The sequence below is a fragment of the Rattus norvegicus genome, chromosome 6, assembly GCF_021556685.1.
Source record: "Rattus norvegicus strain SHRSP/BbbUtx chromosome 6, alternate assembly SHRSP_T2T, whole genome shotgun sequence".
In the NCBI taxonomy this organism is placed as follows: domain Eukaryota; kingdom Metazoa; phylum Chordata; class Mammalia; order Rodentia; family Muridae; genus Rattus; species Rattus norvegicus.
In genome coordinates, this window is record NC_141539.1 from 78,930,479 (window position 1) to 78,953,956 (window position 23,478).

General features: G+C 41.1%; 2 protein-coding genes across 15 annotated transcripts in view; one reads left to right on the forward strand and one right to left on the reverse strand.

Moving 5' to 3' along the window:
- 2700097O09Rikl (RIKEN cDNA 2700097009 gene like) overlaps positions 1–16,767 on the reverse strand; it is a 45,129-nt gene extending 28,362 nt beyond the window's left edge. For 10 of the 11 annotated variants that reach the window (XR_015621887.1, XR_015621882.1, XR_015621883.1 and 7 more), the window contains exon 1: positions 16,596–16,767. Coding sequence is in view for 2 of the 11 variants with exons in the window: in XM_087553201.1 (XP_087409327.1) it covers positions 16,596–16,692 (97 nt within the window). In the remaining 9 variants the exon portion in view is untranslated. 11 annotated transcript variants of the gene reach the window in all.
- A 374-nt stretch (positions 16,768–17,141) lies between these two features.
- Positions 17,142–23,478, forward strand: part of Srp54a (signal recognition particle 54A) — a 37,740-nt gene continuing 31,403 nt past the window's right edge. For 3 of the 4 annotated variants that reach the window (XM_087552083.1, XM_087552085.1, XM_087552084.1), the window contains exon 1: positions 17,142–17,363. The gene's annotated coding sequence lies outside the window, so the exon portion shown is untranslated. 4 annotated transcript variants of the gene reach the window in all.

Here is a 23,478-nt window from a genome sequence, read left to right on the forward strand (position 1 = left end):
AGGAATGGATACAGAAAATGTGGTACATCTACACAATGGAATATTACTCAGCTATCAAAAACAACGAGTTTATGAAATTCGTAGGCAAATGGTTGGAACTGGAAAATATCATCCTGAGTGAGCTAACCCAATCACAGAAAGACATACATGGTATGCACTCATTGAATAGTGGCTATTAGCCCAAATGCTTGAATTACCCTAGATCCCTAGAACAAACGAAACTCAAGACGGATGATCAAAATGTGAATGCTTCACTCCTTCTTTAAATGAGGAAAAAGAATACCCTTGGCAGGGAAGGGAGAGGCAAAGATTAAAACAGAGACTGAAGGAACACCCATTCAGAGCCTGCCCCACATGTGGCCCATACATATACAGCCACCCAATTAGACAAGATGGATGAAGCAAAGAAGTGCAGACCGACAGGAGCCGGATGTAGATCGCTCCTGAGAGACACAGCCAGAATACAGCAAATACAGAGGCGAATGCCAGCAGCAAACCACTGAACTGAGAATAGGTCCCCTATTGAAGGAATCAGAGAAAGAACTGGAAAAGCTTGAAGGGGCTCGAGACCCCAAAAGTACAACAATGCCAAGCAACCAGAGCTTCCAGAGACTAAGCCACTACCTAAAGACTATACATGGACTGACCCTGGACTCTGACCCCATAGGTAGCAATGAATATCCTAGTAAGAGCACCAGTGGAAGGGGAAGCCCTGGGTCCTGCTAAGACTGAACCCCCAGTGAACTAGTCTATGGGGGGAGGGCGGCAATGGGGGGAGGGTTGGGAGGGGAACACCCATAAGGAAGGGGAGGGGGGAGGGGGATGTTTGCCCGGAAACCGGGAAAGGGAATAACACTCGAAATGTATATAAGAAATACTCAAGTTAATAAAAAAAAAAAAAAGTCGGCTTCCCTCTAGGATGCCAAATGTAGACTGCGGAAGACTATGAATAAAATGGTAGATTGGAAAACAAAGTAGTTTACCTTTCTCTGAAAAGACTATTATAATTATGGGTCCTCGGCAGGCCATAAAGAACACAGGATATTGTCTTCCTTACTGTTAAAAAGAGGTATGAAGCCAGACATTGTGGTTCCCATTTCTGTGATCTTAGTTCTCAGGAAGGCTGAGGCTGGAGGATACTTGTGCTTGAAGCCAGCCTAGGCTCTGTGGTGAAACCATCTCAAAAACAAAAACTGCTGTTCAGATTACAGGCACAGCTGAGTGGCTCAACATATGCTTAGAGAATGCAAAGCCCTATTTTTGATGTCCAGGAGTACAACAGGAAGGAAGCAGAAGAAAAATAGTTCTACAAACAAATCAACGATCTCTTGAAGGGAATATCATCCCATTTCTTCATCATCCAAAACTTACTGTTAAGTAGGATCACGATTTTTTTTTTCTTTTGTGTGTTTGTGTGTACACATGCGTTGGAGGCCGGACGTCCATGTTGAGTGTCTTTCTCAACCACTCTCTACCTTAGGTTTTGATGGCCTCTCACTGAATCTGGAGCTTGTCAATTCAGCTAGACTAGCTGCCAGGGTGCTCTAGGCTTCCTTTCTCTTCTCTTTCCCAGTACTGGAATTATAGGCCCCTGCTGCCGAGCCCAGCTTCTCAGTGGTGCTGGTGAACCAAACTCTGGTTCTCACGCCTGCATAGCAAACACTTCACTCACTCAGTAATCTCCCCAACACTATGACCTTTTTGTAAAAACAATAAAAATTAATGTATAAATTATACTGTCTAATATTCAGAGTAATGAGATGTTCTATACATATTTATATTATTCAAATTTAAATCAGGTCAGAAATATCTCCTATACATTTGACATCTCTTCATGGTGAAAACATTCAAAATCTTTTATTCTACCTCTTAAAAATGTACATCATTGTTATCTAGAGCCATCTTATTATGCAATAGCACATGATTATCTCCTTTCTTTTTCTTTTTTTTTTTTTAAATACAGGGTCTTACCCTGTAGACTAGGCTGACCTTGAACTCAGAACTCCATCTACCTTTGCCTTCTGAGTGCTAGGATTACAGTCATGCACTACCATGTCCAGCTTCCTTTAAAATTTTTTTTTTGAGTCAGGATCTTATATTGCCCAAGCTGGGCCTTGAACTCTTGATTCTGCTGCCCCAACCTTTCAAATGTTAGGATTGCAGATGTGTACCTCCACACCTGGTTTCCTCTTTTGAACAGCATTTGGAAATGCTTATTTTGTGTGCAGTGGTCTGAAGACAGTTTTTAGGAGTTGGTTCTTCTTGCTCTATGTGAGATCCTGGGAGCAAACTCAGGTTGTCAGGTTACCCACCAAGTTGTCTTGGTGGCCTCTGGCTTGCTCCTTTTTTTGAGACAAGGTATATCTATACTCTTGGCTAGCTTCAAACAAACTGTGTAGACCTAGTCTCAAAAGCACAACTATCTGCCTCTGCCTCCGGAGTGCTGGGACCAAGGGTGTGAGCTCACCAAGCCTGGCTCTCTTCTTTTTGTTTTTTGAAACCAGGTTTCTCTTGTATCTATCCTGGAATTCACTCTTAAGAGCAGGCTGGCCCCGAAGTCACATAGATCCACCTGCCTCTGCCTCCTAAGTACTGGGATTAAAGGCATGCACCACTACCCTATGAGGCTTCCTTCTTAAACAGGATATTTATTTAGAATGACATCATCATGTTATAAATAGCTACGAATGAGATGTTTCATAGCTTGCAAAGTTCTTTCATATACAGAGTCAGTTCAGTGCTACAGCACCAACATTAAGAAGAGAGAGCTAGACCACATTTAGGACACCTCGTCTTAAGTTTAACTGAGTCTTAGATGCTACAGAGAAGGCTGGTAGCAGTATGAGAGCTGTGGTCGATGCCCATAGACCTTGTTCTGCCTTGCCACAGAGCTGGTCTATCTCTCTGCACAAGAACATTCTTTGCTTGTATAACTTGAGCAAGGGGAATTAACACAGAAACAGACTACTTGGCTCTGAGCTGATACTCAAAGGAGCCAGACTATACCTTATAATGAAACAAAATAGAGTTAACAAACTCACTGTTTTAGGTGAAATGTGAAGAGTGTCTTAAGTGGCATTGTCCTCCCAACATGGCCTTTTCCCACTGTATTCCTAAAATCTAATTATATTTTCCCAAGGTGTTAATTAATACCCAGAATCTGCTTAGTTGCTTTTACAGATAAAACAGACTGTGAGAACTTCTATCACTCAAATTTAATTTACTTACACCATTACTCTTAAAGAAAACCAAAAATCTCATTATACTAAATGAAAATATCCTAAGGCTCAATTTCTTTTAGTTACAAGCAGTCATGTTACAAAACAATGTTTTCATAAGAGTTTTACTTTCTAAAATCAAAGAATCTTAGGAAGCTACGCTCTGACCTCTTAGCAAGCGGCAGAATAGCATGTACTACGACATGCAGAGTACCGTGTCTTGGTATCTGACACACAGCTCCTTGGGGTTAAGCACACTCGGAAGGATTTCTTGGTTCGGCTAAGTTAGAAGCTGCCTCTCTGTAACAATCAGTGTTTCTCTTTTACCTTGAACGGTATCATTATCTTTAATGCTATCCATTTACTGGATGAGCATTCAAGGGACACACGATTGTGCAAGTTTTCAAACAGTCATTTACATCTAAGAAACTTATACATGGTACAAATATTAAAAAAAAAAAAGTAACAAACCCCCAGAGAGCTCTGACTTGACTGCATTCCAAAGTAGAAGGGGTTTCTCCAGTAACTGCAGACTGCTTTGTGCTGTTTCTAGTGGGATCTTACATAGTAAACAATCAACCTTTTTCTTCATCTAAAATTCACCTCTGCTCTTTGTAATGCTATTTCTAGAGACTCTGGACAGAGACTGAAGAGTGGATTTGGAGTTAGACTGCTTAAATCTGAATCCTGCACCACCAACTTATTAATTAGATGAGTTACTCCACTCTGTGCCTCAGTTGCCTTTATCTATAGTGAAAATAACCATCCCAGATCAAAAGACTGTTTTGGGGGAGTTAAATGAGAACATTAACTGAATATTTAGAACATTGCCTTAGGAGGCTGGGAGGTTGGCTCAGTGGATAAAGATACCTGGTGGCAAGCCCCATGACCTTGGTTTGATTCCCCAGTTTGACGCCTACAGGTTGTATTTTGATCTCTACATACACGTCTACACACATTCTTACATATACATATTAATAATTATAATAAAAATATTGTCAGAATTCAAATCAGTCACAACCATCATTTAAGAAGTTCATTTGCATTTGAATATCAGCAATGTTTATTAAGGTAATTTTCCAAAATTACACTTTGAAAGCATTATCAGGGGCTGAAAGATGGCTTAGTGGTTAAGAGCATAGACGGATCTTACATAGATCCAAGTTCAGTTCCCACACCCCAACACTCCTATCACTCCAGCTCCAAGCCTTGAGCTTCCACCAGGGCCTAAACTCAAATGCACATAATGCCCACATATCTCAAAGTAATTTAAAATTTACTAATTTCATAATTGAAATGAAAACATGCACAATTTGACCATTTTGATAAGCTATAGTTTCGTTTATGTGTTTTCCTAAATGTTCTTATTCTGTTCCATTTGCCCCAGATTCACAATTATAATTTTCAGACTTCAAAAGGAAATTTTTAGCCAAGATAGGTAAAATTAATTTTATTAGCTATAGTGGTTGACACATAACCTTTGAAAAGATTAGCTAACAAATCATTTTTCCCTAACGATGGCTATAAAAATATCAGAAAGGCAACTGATATACTATGAAAGTGTATAAAATGGAAATCACTTAAAACATTACATACAGGGGTTGGGGATTTAGCTCAGTGGTAGAGCGCTTGCCTAGCAAGCGCAACGCCCTGGGTTCGGTCCCCAGCTCCAAAAAAAAGAAAAAAAGAAAAAAAAAAAAGAATGGGTGGATTTAGGTAAGGTGGCATTTAATCCTGCCTTTAATCCCAGCATTCTTCTCTCTACCCTCCATCCTACTGGTGGGAGGCTAAGGCAGGATGGTTACAAATTCTAGAACAGCCTGGAATAAACAGCAAGATCCTAGCTCAAGACAACAAAAGAATATATATTTCATCAAACTGTCTCAGCATTGGATGTAATCATAAAAACAAACTTGGTTGTTTTAATTCACGTTTATTCAATTACTAGTTAGACTGAATATCTTTTAACCTGTATGAGAGCTATTTCAGGAGGTGTAGTAATAGTTCTTTGGAAACTTTAACCTTTTGGAAAAAGATTAAAGAAGTGTTAATTGACTGCCTCAGGACAGTTAAGATTTTCTCAAATGATACAGAAGTGGGAAGAGAGGAGAAGGAAGTTTCTCCACAAGGCAACGTCAATCCTTAACAAGTTCTGCTTACATTTAATTAAATCTACAGGAAATAAACACCCAGGGCTGATAGCCTAAGAAGCAAACCCCACTTTGGGGGCTGGTAAAACGATGGTTCAGCAGGCAAAGGCACTAGCATCCTCACAGGCCTGTGCAAGTTCCTTACCAGCACCCAAGCAAAGGTGGGAGGAGAGAACGGCCAACAAAGCCACTTCACGTGCATGCTGCAGTGTGCACAATATTGTGCACAAGTATACTGTGCACATGTGTGTGTACACATGTTAACTGTAAGAATTTAAGAACCCCACTTGTCCTCTGTAGCATGCAGCCCTAGCATTGTTCTCGTCTTGTCACTTTAAGGAACTCATGGTAGTGACCACTTCATATGGCACCCGTTAACTTCGTAGTGTACCACACCCACTCATGACCCTATAAACCCGCCTCCTGCTTTAATCTCACTTTCACTCCCCTTCCCTACAAGTTTTAGATGGTTTCCTATTTCTCAATGTATCAGACTTCACTGTACACTTTTAACGCCCCTGACACCAGAGTATAAATGTCCTGATATTTTTCAATTTAATCTTAGATTAACAAATAATCATTTTATGTTTTTCTGGGATACATGTATAGTTCACAGAAGAACCAGTCCAGTTAAAAAAATCTGCTTTTTGCTGGGTGATGGTGGCCCATGCTTTTAAATCTCAGCACTCAGCAGGCAGAGGCAGGCGATCTCTGTGAGTTCAAGGCCAGCCTGATCTATAGAGCAAGTTCTAGCCAAGGTTAGACAGGGAAACCCTGTCTTGAAACCCCCACTTTCCCCAATTTTGTATCTAACAATAGACCAACATCTCCCCCTTCACTCCATTCTCTCTGCTACATGTAGTGATTCCTGTCCTACATTTCTCCAAATCTGGCAATTTTCTACTCACCATGTGAGTGCTAGCCTTTGGATGTGTTTGAGCAACTGAGCTTTAGTTAGTAGCGCTCTTGGGGATGTTTGGACCTTTGTGGACAAAGGACCTGGCTGCAGAGAGAGAGAGGACTATAGGGGAATGGCTAGAGGGTTAAAGCCCCTGATTCAGTCAACGGTCTTGGCTTCCTGGTTAGTTGTGGAGATGTGAGTAATATTACTTCTTCTTGTCTCCCTTAAGTTACTACCTCTTGTGAGGTTACCTGGACCATAGAGATGAGAAAAATATCTACTACAGTAGTTAATCCAGAGATAATTCAGTATCTGTCTTTCTGCGCCTGGCTCATTTCACATAACACAATACTCTCTACATTAATCTAAGTTGTCCTGAGGAATAGAATTTTTTTCTTTTTAACTGCTAAGGCTTAGTCTAGTGGAAGACTGGTGCTTAACATGTGGAAGACCTTAGGTCAATACCACTATTAAACCAAGTAAGCAAGCAGGCAAGCAACTAACAAAGGTTGAATAATATTCTACTGTGTACATATAAAATGTCTTAAAATTCCATTCATTGGTTGATGGCCACTGCATGTTGTAGACATCGTGAATAATGCTGTAATAAGCAGGGATACACACAGGTTTGGTACACCAATTTTAATTTATTTGGAGATTTAGCATAAGTAGAATTGCTAAGTATGCTAGCTAATTCTATTTTTAGTGTTTTAAGGGCTCTCCCACACCAAAATGGAATATATCAACAATATACAACAATAGCTTTTCCTTCACATTTTGCCACGTCATTTCTGACATTTCTGATAGTCATTCTAAGAGGTGTGAGATCAACTTCTCATTATTCCCTAATATTTTTGCTCAGTTGTTTCCCATGTTCTTCCCAAGCACACAGCTCCTTTTACTATAAGACTTACATTACTCCGTCTGGTTCATCCACGTCCCTACCTCTAATGCATAAGTGCACACGTAAGTACTAGGTTTTAGGATGCTGATTATGCAGCCTATCATTAAAGAGACTCCTGGTCCCGGACTAGATGAACACTGTCCCTTGCTCTCTTCTAAATACAACTAAATGCCCTATAAACAACCTAACTGGCACCATAAAAGAACTCAGAAAACTAAATGTTTAGTCACCACAGAATCTGAGGAAGTACTCTCTGGTAAACTGCTTTAAAATCTTTAATATAGACTACACAGGGTACTAGAAGTCTGCAAACCAGAACCACGATTAAGCACACACAGAAGACAGAACAAAAGCATAAACTTATGAAAAGCTTGTTTGTGGCCAAAGACAGAGAAAAAAAGAACAGCAGAGACTACTAGAGAGCTCCAGCCCCTACTGCATGCAAGGCAGTGGTGACTCAGTTTGCACCATAGGAGCCCGCTGACTCAGGCCCTTAATGCATAGGCACTGCCTGACTTTTCTGCCCAGTAGCAGAAAAAAATGACAGGCTGGTTTTGCCTTCTCTCATCAGTGAGAGGCAAATTAGCAACAAAAGATGGTTCGGAAGTGTCTTCTGCTCTTGTAGAAAGGATTGAGCAAACAGGTAAGAGAGGGGCAGCCAGGTACCTTCAGAGAAACCTCTATAACTACCATTCTTCTTAATGACAGAAGACTGGGGACAAGGAAAGGATGCCCATTCTTAGTATTTTTACTCACTGTAGTAAAGGCAGCAGGACTAGCTAGCATACATAGGAAGAGAGAACATATTCATGCAATTTGGGAAAAAGGAACACAAGAGGTTGGGGAAAGAAAACAGATTGTCCATGCCCATGGCCTCACAGAGGATGACGTGAAAATTCATGAAGCACTCCATTATTTTTTGTTTGGCTTTGATTTTTGTTTTTTTCTCAGAGAAACAAAGACTATGAAGTGGGGTTGAAGGATCTGGGAGGAGTTGGTGGAAGGTAAGGAACATGTTCAAATATACTGAAAGCAATTAAAAAACATTAAAATATGAAATCAAGCTTATCTACATGATTATCTACATGATTCTCCATGTAGAACGTTCTAAGGTGGGCTGGAGAGATGGCTCACTGACTGCTCTTCCAGAGGTCATGAGTTCAATTCCCAGCAACCACATGGTGGCTCACAACCATCTGTAATGAGATCTGGTGCCCTCTTCAGGTCTGCAGTCACATATGCAGGCAGAATGCTGTACATTAAATAAATAAATAAATAAATAAATAAATAAATAAATAAATAAATAAATAAATAAATAAGTTCTAAGGCTTACAGGAAAATTCCTAAACCACTTACACATATATACATGTAAGCAAAATACTAATGAACATAAAGCAAACAAATCTAAAAACAAAACCCTACAACTGGGCTGGAGAGATGGCTCAGTGGTTAAGAGCACTGGCTGCTCTTCCAGAGGTCAATTCCTCGCACCCACATTGTGGCGTATAACCACCTATGACCCTCTTCTGGTCTCCCCAGACATCAGGAACATATGTGGTGCTAGAGACATATATACAGGATAAGTCCCCACACACATAAAATAATAACAAAGGGGTGTGGGATGATGTCACAGGTGAGGCAGGTACAAGACAGAATGAGGCCTGTCATTGGACGAGAAGAAAGGAAGGATGGGCGGGAGAAAACTTTGAGGGAAGGGGAGGAGACAGGAACAGAAGAGGGAAGGGGAGAGAGAGTAGCAGGGGACAACATGGAGGCTGACGTTAAGATTCCACATTGTGCCTTTACAGGTTGTCATGAATGTTCTGAAGGGGTGGATGTGCACAGGGTTTTGTATGTTTAGGTGGGCAATTATATCTTATCAATTGGATCAAAGGTTATTGTGTTGTATGTCCTTTCATGTGTAGATTTAAGTGTAAGGGAGTGGGGGGCGGCTGGTTTGGGCCGCCACAGAGTTGGGATGTGTGTTTCTGGCATGGAAACCTGCCTTGGGAACTAGATGAGTAGAGAGATTGCTGATGGCTCAGAGAAGAGGCCTTCAGCAGTGTGATATGGGACGGAGCAGAGCAGGTGAGAGGCTTTGCTGACTGAGACTTAAGATATCCAGCAGATATCTTGGGACACTGCGGTGCCGGACCTAGAGGGGGTAAAAAGACAGCAATTTATTTATTATATTTTTATAACAACAATAGGGGGGGGTGCCTGGAGAGATGGCTCAGTGGTTAAGAGTACTGACTGCTCCTCCAAAGGTCCTTCAATTCCCAGAAACAATATGGTGGCTCATAACCATCTGTAATGGAATCCGATGCCCTTTTCTGGTGAAGACAGCTACGGTGTACTCATATAAATAAAATAAATAAATAACAAAGAAAAAACAATAATAATAGATCACATATTTTAAAAACCTATAATTTATAATAGCTCCAAAGAAAAAGAAATAGATATTTAACAAATTAGATCTAAGCAGTATAATAAAAGAAAGAAAACTTTAATTTAGAAACCATGCAAATGTATTAGAATACAATGTACCACAAAAACATGCCACTTTTCCTAACTAATAAACATGATACCTAAGAACTGGAGTCAATATCCAACAACAGATGAACAGATAAAGAAAATGTGAAGTTGGGGATTTAGCTCAGTGGTTAGAGCGCTGGCCTAGGAAGCGCAAGGCCCTGGGTTGGGTCCCCAGCTCCGAAAAAAAGAACCAAAAAAAAAAAGAAAATGTGGCACATACATGCAATAGAATTTTACTTAACCATAAAGAAAGTAAAATCACGGCATTTTTGCAGGAAAATGGATCCAGAAGTAATTGTATTGGCAGACTGCTTTCCCAGCATGCATGAAGTTTTGGGTTCTACCCTCAGCCTTGCATAAACTAAGCAGGTGAAGATCTGAAACTCCAGCAGCTGGGAAGTAGACCCAGGGTCACCAGGAGTGTAAGGTCATCAACTACTCAGGGAATTCAAGACTACTTGAGGCTACATGAGATCTGCTAAAACAGAACAACCAACCACTTATGTGTTGAATTTGTATGTTGAATATTTTATGTAATGTGTTGAATATTGTATGTAATTTGAATAGGTAATCGAAATGTTAATGTTGAAATTGTGTGTTATTTATCACTTACCAGAATAAACAGGTATACTAATATATTTCTTGTTTTGGTTGATAACACAGGCAGGCACAGATGGCACATCTGTAATCCCAGTACTTTAGAGGCAGAGAGAACTTGGAGGATCTCCAGTTCAAGGCTAACCTCATAAAATGGGACCTCATTTTAAAAAACTGAAACAAATACTCCTTCAAGCTAAGCGATCTAATTTCTTTCTTTTATTGGATATTTTAAAATTTACATTTCAAATGTAATTCCCTTTCCTGGACATAAGCTCCCATTCATGCTCCTTCCCTTCTTCTATAATGGTGTTTCCCCCTCCCCAAATACCCCCCTTCCTACAACCCCCACCCCCGACGTTCCTATACAATGGGGGTCCAACCTTGGCAGGACTAAGGGCTTCTCCTTCCACGGGTGCCCAACAAGGCCATCCTCTGCTACATATGCAGCTGGAGCCCTGGGTCAGTCCATGTATAATCTTTGGGTAGTGGTTTAGTCCCTGGAAGCTCTGGTTGGTTGGCACTGTGGTTCTTATAGGGTTGCAAGTCCCTTCAGCTCTTTCAGTTCTTTCTCTAATACCTCCAATGGGGATCTCGTTCTCAGTTCAATGGTTTGCCACTAGGATTCACCTCTGTGTTTGACATGCTCTGGCTGTGTATCTCAGGGGACAGCTATATCAGGCTCCGGTCAGCATGCACTTCTTAGCATCATCAATCTTATCTAGTTTTGGTGTCTATTATATATATGGAACACATGTGGGGCAGGTTCTGAATGGCCACTCCATCAGTCTCTGCTCCAAACTTTGCCTCCATATCCCCTCCTATGAATATTCCCCCCCCCCCCTTTTAAGGAGTGAAGCATCTCCGCTTTGGTCATCTTTCTTCTTGAGCTTCAAGTGGTCTGTGGATTGTATCTTGGGTAATTCAAGCTTTTGGGCTAATATTCACTTATCAGTGAGTGCATACCATTTTTTTTTTTGGTGAGTGGGTTATCTCACTCAGGATATTTTCTAGTTCAATCCATTTGCCTATGAATTTCATGAAGTCATTGTTTTTGATAGCTGAGTAGTACTCCATTGTGTAGATGTACCACATTTCTGTATCCACTCTTCTGTTGAAGGGCATCTGTGTTCTTTCCAGCTTCTGGTTATTATAAATAAGGCTGCTATAAATATAGTGGAGCATGTGTCTTTGTTGTATGTTGGAGCATCTTTTGGGTATATGCTCAGGAGAGGTATAGCTGGGTCCTTGGTAGTGCAATGTCTACTTTTCTGAGGAACCTCCAGACTGATTTCCAGAGTGGCTGTACCAGTTTGCAATTCCACCAACAATGGAGAAGTGTTTCTCTTTCTCCATATCCTCGTCAGTATCTGTTGTCACCTGAGTTTTTATCTTAGCCATTCTGACTGGTGTGAGGTGGAATCTCAGGGTTGTTGTGATTTGCATTTCCCTGATGACTAAGGATGTCAAGCATTTTTTTAGGTACTTCTCAGCCATTCGATATTCATCAGCTGAGAATTCTTTGTTTAGCTCTGAACCCCATTTTTAATAGGGTTATTTGGCTCTCTGGAGTCTAACTTCTTGAGTTTTTTGTATATTTTGGATACTAGCCCTCTATCAAATGTAGGATTGATAAAGATCTTTTCCCAATCTGTTGGTTGCCATTTTGTCCTAATGATAGTATCCTTTGCCTTACAGAAGCTTTGCAGTTTTATGGGGGTCCCATTTGTAGATTCTTGATAGAGCATAAGCCATTGATGTTTTGTTTAGGAAATATTCCCCAGTGCCCATGTGATTGAGACTCTTTCCCACCTTTTCTTCTATTAGTTTGAGTGTATCCGGTTTGAATGTGGAGGTCTTTGATCCACTTGGACTTAAGCTTTGTACAGGGCAATAAGAATGGATCGATTTGCATTCTTCTACATGCTGACCTCCAGTTGAACCAGCACCATTTGTTGAAAATGCTCTTTTTTCCATTGGATGGTTTTAGCTCCTTTGTCAAAGATCAAGTGACCATAGGTGTATGCGTTCATTTCTGGGTCCTCAATTCTATTCTATTGATCTACCTGCCTGTCTCTGTACTAATACCATACAATTTTTATCATATTGCTCTGTAATACTGCTTGAGGTCAGGGATGGTGATTCCCCCAGTTCTTTTATTGTTGAGTATAGTTTTCGCTATCTTGGGTTTTTTGTTATTCCAAATGAATTTGTAAATTGCTCTTGCTAACTCCCTGAAGAATTGAGTTGGAATTCTGATGGGGATTGCATTGAATCTGTAGATTGCTTTTGGCAAAATGGCCATTTTTACTATATTAATCCTGCCAATTCATGAGCATGGGAGGTCTTTCCATTTTCTGAGATCTTCAATTTCCTTCTTCAGAGACTTGAAGTTCTTGTCAGATCTTTCACTTGCTTGGTTAAGAGTTACACCAAGGTATTTTATATTATCTGGGACTATTGTGAATGGTGTCATTTCCCTAATGTCTTTCTCAGCCTGTTTATCCTGAGTACAGAAAGGCTACTAATTTGTTTGAGTTAATTTTATACCCAGCCACTTTGCTGAAGTTGTTTATCAGGCTTAGTAGTTCTCTGGTGGAACTTTTGGGGTCACTTAAGTACACTATCATTTCATCTGCAAATAGTGATATTTTGACTTCTTCCTTTCCAATTTGTATCCCTTTGACCTCCTTTCGTTGTCTGATTGCTCTGGCTAGGACTTTGAGTACTATATTAAATAAGTAGGGAGAGAGTGGGCAGCCTTGTCTAGACTCTGATTTTAGTGGGATTGCTTAAAGTTTCTCTCATTTAGTTTAATGTTAGCTACTGGTTTGTTGTATACGGTTTTTACTATGTTTAGGTATGGGCCTTGAATTCCTGATCTTTCCAGGACTTTTAACATGAAGGGGTGTTGAATTTTGCCAAATGCTTTCTCAGCATCTAATGAAATGATCATGTGGTTTTTTTTTTCCTTTGAATTTGTTCATATGGTGAATTACATTGATGGATTTCCACATATTGAACCATCCCTGCATCCCTGGGATGAAGCCTACTTGATCATGATGGATGCCGATCTAATTTCTTAAAATATTCACATTAGTAAACATTCTTCAGAGCTGAATGTGGTGGTAAATGTCTTTAATCCCAACACTCGGGAGGCAGAGGCAGGTGGATCTCTGTGAGGTCAAGGTTTGTCTGGTCTAGAGTGAGTTCCAGGACAGCCAGGATTACACACAGAAACTTGGTCTCGAAAAATCAAAACCAACCAACCTACCAAAAAGTGTTCTTCAGAAATCCAAGTCGTTTTCTAGTAAGGTATACAAACTTACAGAGTAGAAGGGTAGGGTGGGATGGTGGAGGAGAGATGACCTAGTGATTGGGATCACTTGCTGCTGCTGCTCTTGCAGAAGATATGAGTTTGCTTCTTAGCATTCATACCAGGAGGCTCACAACTGCCTGCACCTCTCCAAAAGGTTCAACACCCTTTTCAGTCCCCTGCAACACCCTGCACACTGTGCTATTCACTTACACAGACATGTAAATAAAACCAAAAATGTTACCAGTGAGACAGCTCAGATTAAAGACCCTTGCTACCCAGCTCAACAATGTGAGTTTGAAACCAGGAATGTAGTGTAGAAGGAGAGATCCAATTCCCCCAAGTAGTCCTGATTTTCACATGCACACTGTGGCAAGCTCTTCCCACCGCCAATACACACACAAAACAAAATTCAAAAATAAAAGTAAAAATATATTTTTTACTCAGTGATTTTGGAAGTACTTTTTTACTAAATTAACATCTGGAACAAACGTTCAAGTCAATCCAATTTTGAACAATGGAGGTTTGATGCTTCATATCTGGGGACTTCAATTACAAATAATTCAAGTTATTTAGGTAACTGTGCAAGTGCCAGAAAAGGGAACAGTACATTTGTGTGTTTTATGTATGTATACATGTGAACACCAAAGGAGAATCTGTGTCCCTTCTCCTCAGCTGCCTCTCCACATTGTTTTTGAGACAGGGTCTCTTACTGGAATCTGAAATCACCAAAGTAGGCTAGGCTGGCTGAGTAGGGACTCCCAGGGATCAGTATGTCTTCTGCCTCGCTAGAGCTGGGATTCCATGTGCTAGGAATTCCATGTGCTGTGCACCACTGTCTGGCTTTTTATAATAACACACTTATGGCTCAGTATAGCCCAGGCAGGAGCAGGACTATACCTCTAATCTCAGTAGTATGGAGGAGTAAGGGTAGAACTCTGGTCCTCATAGTTGTGTACCAAGCACTTTGCTGTTGGGAGCACAAAAGTCCTTGCACTCACTGATAGCACTAGAGAAACCAGTAATGCTTAACACACAAAGTTGTCTTTCTCAGGGAAAAGATGTGTAATACATTTTCTGCCCAGATGGCAGGGACTGGCGATGGTTATAGCCTAGGCCAGCAGCTTTCAACCTGTAGATCATGACCCTATGGGGGGTTAAATGACACTTTCATAGGGGTCCCATATCAGATAGTTACATTATGATTTATAACTGGTAAAATTATAGTTGTGAAGCAGGAAGGAAAATAATTTTATGGATGGGAGTCACAACATGGTGGCAGTATTAAAAGGTTGAGAACCACTGGCCTATATGATCCTGACATTATCTGTAGGGCCAGGACATACCAAGCTCCCACAAGCAGGCCCATATGACCTACCTCTGTGCTATCTTACCAAGACCACACCAGATCCTCCCTGAGGCCCTTAAGGTAACATATATAGCCCATCTCTTGAACCCATCTTCACAGAAGAAGTGACAATTACTTTGAGAAGAGTTTCAATATAATTATACTCTGCTGGCTCTGGTGTTTGCAGAGACCCCTTTCACTTTACTATTGCCCCCAGCGTACAATACATTTTTCCTTGTGAGCCTGAACCTTTAACTGATAAGCCATTTCTCCAGTTTCAATACTACATTTTTATAGTTAATAATGCTTTTGGAATAAATGACCTGATATTGAGGTATATAAAAAAACTAGAAGGAAGCTGGTACTATTATAAACAACTAGGTTAGTTAGGTAAACAACTAGGTAAGTTAAGGCTCAATAAAGTGATAGAAGACAATGTGTTTATCGTGAGACCATGTCTTTAAAGCAAACTTCATGTGTTAGAAAGATGGGTCGGCTCTTCCAGAGGTCCTGAGTTCAATTCCCAGCAAACACAAGGTAGCTCACAACCACTTGTAATGGGAATGGTGCCCTCTTCTGGTGTGTCTGAAGACAGCTACAGTGTACTCTTATACATAAAATGACAAACAAAAAACCTTATTTTGTAAATAACTATCTTGAAGCACGCTTCTGGTATGTGTATATAACCATGGAGTGGTGTCTCTGGTTTCCTACATTTTCAAGATACACTTTGCTATCAGATGCGTCAAGTCAACTTCAGTTTGGTGCCTCACTTAAATAATCTCTCAAAACGTTTAACAATTCTCTAACTATGCAAAGAATATTTTTCCTAACAGATCAAAGGTTGACGATCTAAAATCTGAAGTTGGAGTTGAGGGTGTAGATCAGAAGGCAGAACACAGGCCTGAGATTGATCTCCAGCATCAGCACAGGAGAGATGGACGAAGGAGGATCAGAGTTCTAAGTCATCCTCTCTTAAGTTTGAGGTCTAACAGTACTGCATGAGACCTTGCCTCAAAAATTAAAAATATATTGGAGGTCATATCAAATAAGAATACTTTAATAGACTGAATGAAGTAACCTTGGGGATAAATGTTTTTCAGTATAGCATACATGAGTATAGTTCTCAAAATGGTAAAAGTATATAAATAAAACAGTGCTTTCACAGGCCTTACTTCGATAGAGAAGAAAAGTTTTATCTACTAACTAGATCTAATCACCTCATTTCCTCGATTCTAATTTGTTACTTCTCATATTTACTATTAACAGTTTAAAAGAAGTCTTTTTTTTTTCTTCCCCATCCCCTGAAAGATTATTAAATGGGCGGATAACTCCACAACCCAAAACCTTTCTTGCACAGAGCTTTTCCAAGTAGTATCTGCCTGTACGAGTAACTGAACAAAGAGGTTCTAGAAGCTTGCCCAAAGTCAGCCCCGGAATCGCAAACCACCTAAAGTTGGTTCTCGGGCATCCAATCCTAAAACGCACTCCGAGGACTAGGTGTGGGGTGTGTAGCGATCAAGAGCTGCCTAGCGATCAGGTGCCTATTCCCGCCCCTCCCTCGTACTCAAAGACTAAATCCAACAGCCAACTGCCATCTGCCGGGCTATAGCCATGACTGCTTACGGGTAGTCCTCATCCAGTGGAGCAGTGCAGGGACATCTGCGGGAGCCGTGGTTTCGAGCAGCTGAAGCACAGCTTTCCGAGCGGACCGAAAATCCATGGCGAAGGCAGCCAACAAGACCGAAGAAGATTCTCGCCCAGCACGCGTAGCTAGACACGCGCCCGCCGCGATCCCACCCTCCGGGGATCCTCCAGTCACGAAGGCCAAAACGCTAAGCCCCGCCCCCTTGGGAATCCCTCCTCTCGCGGCTGCCGAAGCCCTAAGCCTCGCCCCCTCGAGGAATTCTCCTACACTTTGTCACTTAGTCGCTTTTCCTAAAGTCCTGACTTTCCCCGAGATTGCACCCGGAGAGGGCCTGTTTCACTGCTAGCTTGCCACCGCAGTGATGTCCAAGTAAGACACTAAGGCTACACTACAGGTCAGCGCAGGCAAAGAAACACCCCTTCAACCCTCAGCAGAGGGGAGCCGCAGAAATGGGGCTTTGTGCCCCGGAAGCGGAAGTGTATCTTCGCGAAGGGCTGAACTACGCTGAGTGATGACGTCTCCTCATTGGGCGGAAGGTTCGGTGGCAGTCGTCGGTATTCCAGCTGGTGGGAGTTGGCTTAAGGGTGCTGGGCTCTGGGCCCCTAGTTTATGTAGCTGGGAAGTTGGACTGCGTGGTCTTCCCTGTCCTTCTGCTTCCAGTGTTCCTGGGTTTCCTTCTGCGGCGTGGGGCCTCGCCAAGGACTCGCCGGCCCTGTGGGGCCACGGCTAGAGTGGTGCCTTTTGCGGTGAGTGTGTGGGGTTTTCCTCGCTCTGCGCTGCTGAGAAGGTAGGGTGGGGGAGCACAGCAAGACTCCTAGTTAAGTCTTCCCGGGTCGCCACAGGCTGGGATCGCCCAGGCTGAGGTGCACTGACACTTTTACTCTTGTCCTCCATCGCAAGTTTTACTAAACGATGCCCTATTACCCTTTTAAATTGTCTTTAGATTTATCAGAACAAAATAAGAAGTAAGCATGTGTAGGCTGAGCTTATGGACGACATTCCTGAGCAAGAATTTAGATGAAGCTACTTGTCCAAAACCTTTTGACATATACCAGGTTTTATTTTCCTACCTTTTAGTGTTTATTAGCATGTTGGCTAGCATATTGTCCCTTATGCAGTAAAATGAGTAAAAACTTTTAGTTCAGTGGCAATGATAAGATGCACTGAGGGCTTTTCCTTTTATCAGTCAACACTACTGACCATGTGTTTTTTTCTTTTTAGAAACTTTCTTAATCAGCTTTTCTGTTAACCAGTCTTCACTTAGATGTTAGATATGCATTTGAACAAAATGTTTATGAGGCTTTCTTTGTTTTTTCTTTTTAAGCTGAAGAGATAAAGAAGGACACTAGTCCTAACATGGAGATTCTAGCAGTACAGAGGATGAAAATGTCCGTAAATATATATTATAGCCTGACAAGTAATGAGAAACTCTAGTTAGGTAAAAAGCGATATGGGACAGTGATGACAGTTCTTAAGAGATTTGTTTGAGTCATTCGCTTTTGAAGGCTAGCCTCAATTTCCTAATAGGCTTCCAAGGATAGAAGAGGGTTAAGTACAGTACTATAGTTCCTATGGCACAGCTGTAATGGTGCAGAAGAGGGGGGAGACATTTCCCGAAAGCCTCTTTACCTCAACTTTTTGATATAACAGATTTAGTATCTTCCCTTATACAAGGAGTACTCCTGTAACAATCTGTGTCTGCTACTGGAATGGTAGTTTTTCTTTCTTCTAAAGATAGGTTTTTTTTTTTTGTTTGTTTGTTTGTTTAAGTGCTTTTGGAGGCAAAGATAACCAGTAAAAACTTCCAGACCCTTGGGGTCCTTTTAGTCTTGATTGATTTGCTCTTTCATTTGCCCCATGTTGGTAGAACAGAGGGTCTTCCACAGACTCAGCCCGAGAGTTCTCGTCCACATGTTGCTTCTGTACATCATTCCCATGTGCCAGCCATTAACATGCACTTTTCTCTAGACCTCCCTTTGAGAGTTCTGCACTTACTGCTTGCATCTCCCATTTTCCCCCAGGCTGTGTGGTGTGTATGTGGAAACGTACAGAAGCAGTGCGCTTTGAGTTGTGACCCTTACTTGTTGGGTGTTGTTATGTGTAAGTTCAGTTTTCAAGGAGACCAAGCCACAGGTGCTTAGTTAGCTACTTTGTAGTCTGGGTAGGGAAATTACTGGAGCACAGGAATTAGAGGTGAGCCTGGGCATCATTATCAATACCCATCCCTAAAATACACAACGAAGTAGTACAATAAAAGGAACACTTATCTACACATTTGCAAAAGTAACTTTTATTCAGCTGAAGTGATTGTCCTCTCGGAGGCTCACTGCCTCTGTCTGCTAACCTAGACCTAGCCCTGGAAGCTTCTAGCCTCCATACAATCTTATCTGGGCCTAGAATGTTTTCAGCCTCTGAGACTGACTGCTGAATCAGCTCACCCACTGTAGCTCTTTCTGATCTCTGGCTGGCTGGTCAGCTCAGCTGTTCTGCCTCAAAACTCTTTTCCCCACAACTGATCCAATCTGGCTTCTCTCAGCCTCTCCTGTATCACTCTGTGTGGCCTCAAACTGCCTGTCAGTGGTTCTGATCTTCTGGCTCCTTGTTCTCTGGTTTATTCTGTCTTCATCTAGATCTAGCTGGTTCTCTCTTTGCAACCTGCCTCTGTAAAACTTCTTATAAATTTTTGTAGACTTCTAACTCTTGGATTTTTTTCCATTTGGTGCAGTTGCTGCTGTTTCTAAAGAGGTTTTATTTTACTCTGTATATTTGGACAGACAGATATATATATATATATATATATATAGATATATAGATATATAGATATATAGATATATATAGATATATATAGATATAGATATATATATATATAACTATGTTGGCTTAGCTGACCTTGAAGCCATAGTTTCAAGCAATTCTCCTAACTCAACTTTCCAAGTAAAAAGTACCGATAATGGTCCTCTGCCTAAGATATTTTAGAAGTTGAGGGCAGCTTTCCATGCCTTTGATTTGAGGATGCTGCTGAGTGCAGTGTTCACTAGACCTGACTGCATACCAGGGTCTACAATGACAGTTTTTGCTTTTCTAATCAAGAGTTTAGATATGGCTTGTTCTCTAAAACATTTTATTATTTCCCCCAGTGTTAACTGCCCCTGGGAATTTAGCTTTGAGCTTTAAATGTAACCAGTGTAGCACTGCTTGAGCTTGTATCTCCTCAGACTTTTCCATCTGCTCCTTCAATGCTCTTGTCAATGTCAAAAGCAACTATTTCCAAGGAATTTTTTTGTTTTTTGTTTTCATTTTTCCTCTTGGCAAGATTTTGTGTAAAGATTTTTTTTATGACTAACCTGACAGCCAAAGAGAATCTTGAATTGCTTTGAATCTGTCTCTCTTTAAAAAAAGATTCCTTGTAGAGTTTTTTCCTTTCTTCTTTTCTCTCCCTCTTTCTCTCTCCCTCCCTCTCTCTTCCTTTCCCCTCCTTCTTTCTGGGCTGGCCACCATGGGACTTGATAGTAGACCATGCTAGCCCTGGATCACAGAGCTCCAGGAGTCTATTCCTTCTGAGTGCTAAGCTGTGCACTACTATATCCCACCTCCTTGCTTGGTTTAGTTACTATTCCTATTGCTCGTTGGGTATGGTGTTGAGGAGGGAGGGAGGTGTATATATGTTTGTGCATGTGTATGTGCCAGAGGAGAAAGTTGAATGTCATCTTCTATCCCTCTCTGCTTAACCTTTTGAGACCGGGTTTTTTTTTTTTTTTAATTGTTAAATCTTTTTCTAAGGTTTTTTAAATTTATTTTTTGAGCTTATAATATAATTACATTTCCCCTTTTCTTTTCCTCCCGACAAGTCCTCCTTTATACTCCTAACTCGCTTTAAATTCATGACTTTTTTTCATTAATTGTTGTTACATACATATATGTTTATGCATATATTCCTAAATCCATAAATATACCTTGTTTAGTCTATATATTACTTGTAGGTTGGTTTTCATGGCTGACCATAAGCTATCAGATAATCAGTTGGTGTGCTCCCATGAGAAAGACCATCTCTCCTGCTCTTAGTTGCCTGGAATTCCTTGAGTAAAGTGGAGGCCACCTGGGCAGCTGGTCACTGCCAGGGTGTGTGTGCCATTATTGCACAATTAGAGTTATTGTATCGTGCCACTTGTTGTGGTTTATAGCTGTCATAACTGGTGGGACTGATGGTTCCTTTCCTCCTCTTGAAGCTTCCTTTCACGGTACCTTCTGGTACCAAGAAAGCTAGTCCTCAGGGTGGAGGCTTTCTGGTCAGTTCCAGCTCAGAGAGAGGCCTTTGGGCTCTATGTCTAAAGTACATGGTGTCTTCATTAGTAGGGACTTGCCTTCTACCTCTCTCGGTGGGGAAGGCCAACCAAGGGCAATAACAGTAGCCTGTTCAGCAGCCCTGACAAACAACTCGAGAGAGGGCTTTTCATGGCTGTTTTTTGGGGGGACTATTGTTACCTCTGATTGAAAAAGATTTTCGGGGCTGGGGATTTAGCTCAGTGGTAGAGCGCTTACCTAGGAAGCGCAAGGCCCTGGGTTCGGTCCCCAGCTCCGGAAAAAAAAGAACCAAAAAAAAAAAAAAAAAGAACCAAAAAAAAAAAAAAGAAAAAGATTTTCACTTAAACTGTATATGTATTTATTTACATACAGACTTACATGCATTGTAGTTTCTTTAATAGTATGCTTCTTTGTAATTTCTTTTCAAACTCCCTTGTTGTTTTACCCTTCTGTCCTGAATTTCTCTCCATCTCTACTCCCTAATTTGAGCCTTAATTTCCTATTTAGAGCCCCGTTTTCCTTTCTCCTCATCAAATCACTTATGCCCCACTATATCTTTCTGTATTGTTTCTTCTCCCCACCGATGGTCCCTTTTCACTTTCCTGATTCTGTAGTCATCTAGGATGTGTACTCATCTGAAGATTTGTGTGCTTTAGAGAGAACATGTGATGTTTGAGGCTGGGTCTAAGTAAACCTAAAGCCCACTATTTTGGTTAGTTGGTTGGCCTGTGAGCTCCCTAGACCTACACCTCAGTGCTGGGGTACATGCATGCACAGCTTTTACAGTGGATGCTGGGAAGTCAAACTCAGATCCTCATGCTTACATAGCAAGTACTTAGTCATTGAATCATTTTCCCAGGCACCTCAAATGTTTAAAATTGTATTTATTTTTAGAGCAAACATGATTTATTAAGAAAAAGTGAGGAAAACTCCTGAGGGGATGGGGGTCTTAACAGTTTCTTTTCTTTTAAAATCACCTTGTTCTATAGCCAGGGTTGACTTTAGACTCATGGTCCTTCTGCCTTAGGCAGGCAGGCATTACCATGTCTGCCTAATAGAAGTTTTCTCTACCTTATCTTCCATTAGACTGTGAGGTGGGGGCGGGAGTAAGAGCTCAACTGCTAAAGTACTAAGTCCAAACCCTTTACTCAGATTTTAAATCTTTTGGTAAATATACAGCCTAGAATAAAGAATGATAGAGATTTTGTAATAGTCTTTATGCCCAACCGGAATATTTTGATTTATTGAGGTTGTCTAAGGGAGCCAGGGAGATAGCTGAGTGAATTTGATTCCAGGAACCCACCTAGGGTAGTCAGTCTTTGGTTGCAAGTACATGTCACCTCAGCACTACAGATATAAAAGGGACTTCAGCCAGCTTATCCTTCTTGGCCAGTGCTGTGTCATTGAGTGACCCCTACTCAATAAGCAAGCAGGTAGCTCCTGAGTAATCACATTTGAGGGACCTCTGCTCTCCATGGATACACACAAATACTCAGATTAAAAGCATGCAGCATGATGCCTGTTTACAATGTTAGTTTTAGTGTTAAGATTTTAAACTTTGAAAAACTAGTTAGGTATGGAGGCACACACCTGCACTCAAGACAGGCATGGGGATTGTTCCAAGTTCCAGGCCATCCTTGTCTATAGAGTGAGATTCTGTCTCGAAGGAACCAAATAGAGGAATTTATGATGGTATGAAATGAACAAGAGAGCTTTGTCTGTATTTATCCAATGTTAATTTATTGATTAGAAGTGAAAATGTTTTTATGCTGGCACAATTCATAAAGCATATAGTAGGTATTTAATGACTAGATGGATGAGTACAAATAACACCTAGCTGAACTCCTAGTTTATATACTAATAGCATAAGCTCTGTCTTTCACAAAGAAGCACATTAGAAAATAGTTTTCTTCTTGATGTAAAAAATAATATGCAGAACAGTGTAGTATCTTAGTTAGGGTTCCATTGCTGTGAAGAGACACCATGACCATGGCAACTCTTACAAAGGACAGCATTTAGTTGGAGCTGGCTTATAGATTCAGAGGCTTAGTCCATTATCACCATGGTAGGGAGCATGGCAGCATCCAGGACAGCTTGGCGCTAGAGCTGAGAGTCCTACATCTTGATCTGTAAGGTAGCAGTGTCACTGGGCTTGGCTTGGAGCATATATGATCTCAAAGCCTATCCCCAGAGTAACACCTCCTCAAAAAAGGCTATACCTCCTAATAGGGCCACTCCTTATGGGCCAAGCATTTAAACACATAAGGCTATGGGGTCTATGCCTATTCAAACCACCACAAGTACTGCATGTTTTTAGTCCCAGTTCTTGGGAGGCAGAGGCAGGCGGATCTCTGTGAGTTTGAGGCCAGCCTGGTCTATAGAGTGAGCTCTAGTATAGTCAGGGCTACACAGTGAAACCCTGTCTTGAAAAACAAAAAGCAAAACAAAACTTGTAAGTATGCACTCAATACGTGTGTGTGTGTGTGTGTGTGTGTGTGTGTGTGTGTGTGTGTGTGTGTGTGTCCAGCCCTCTAACATTCATCTTTAAGAATTAACTGG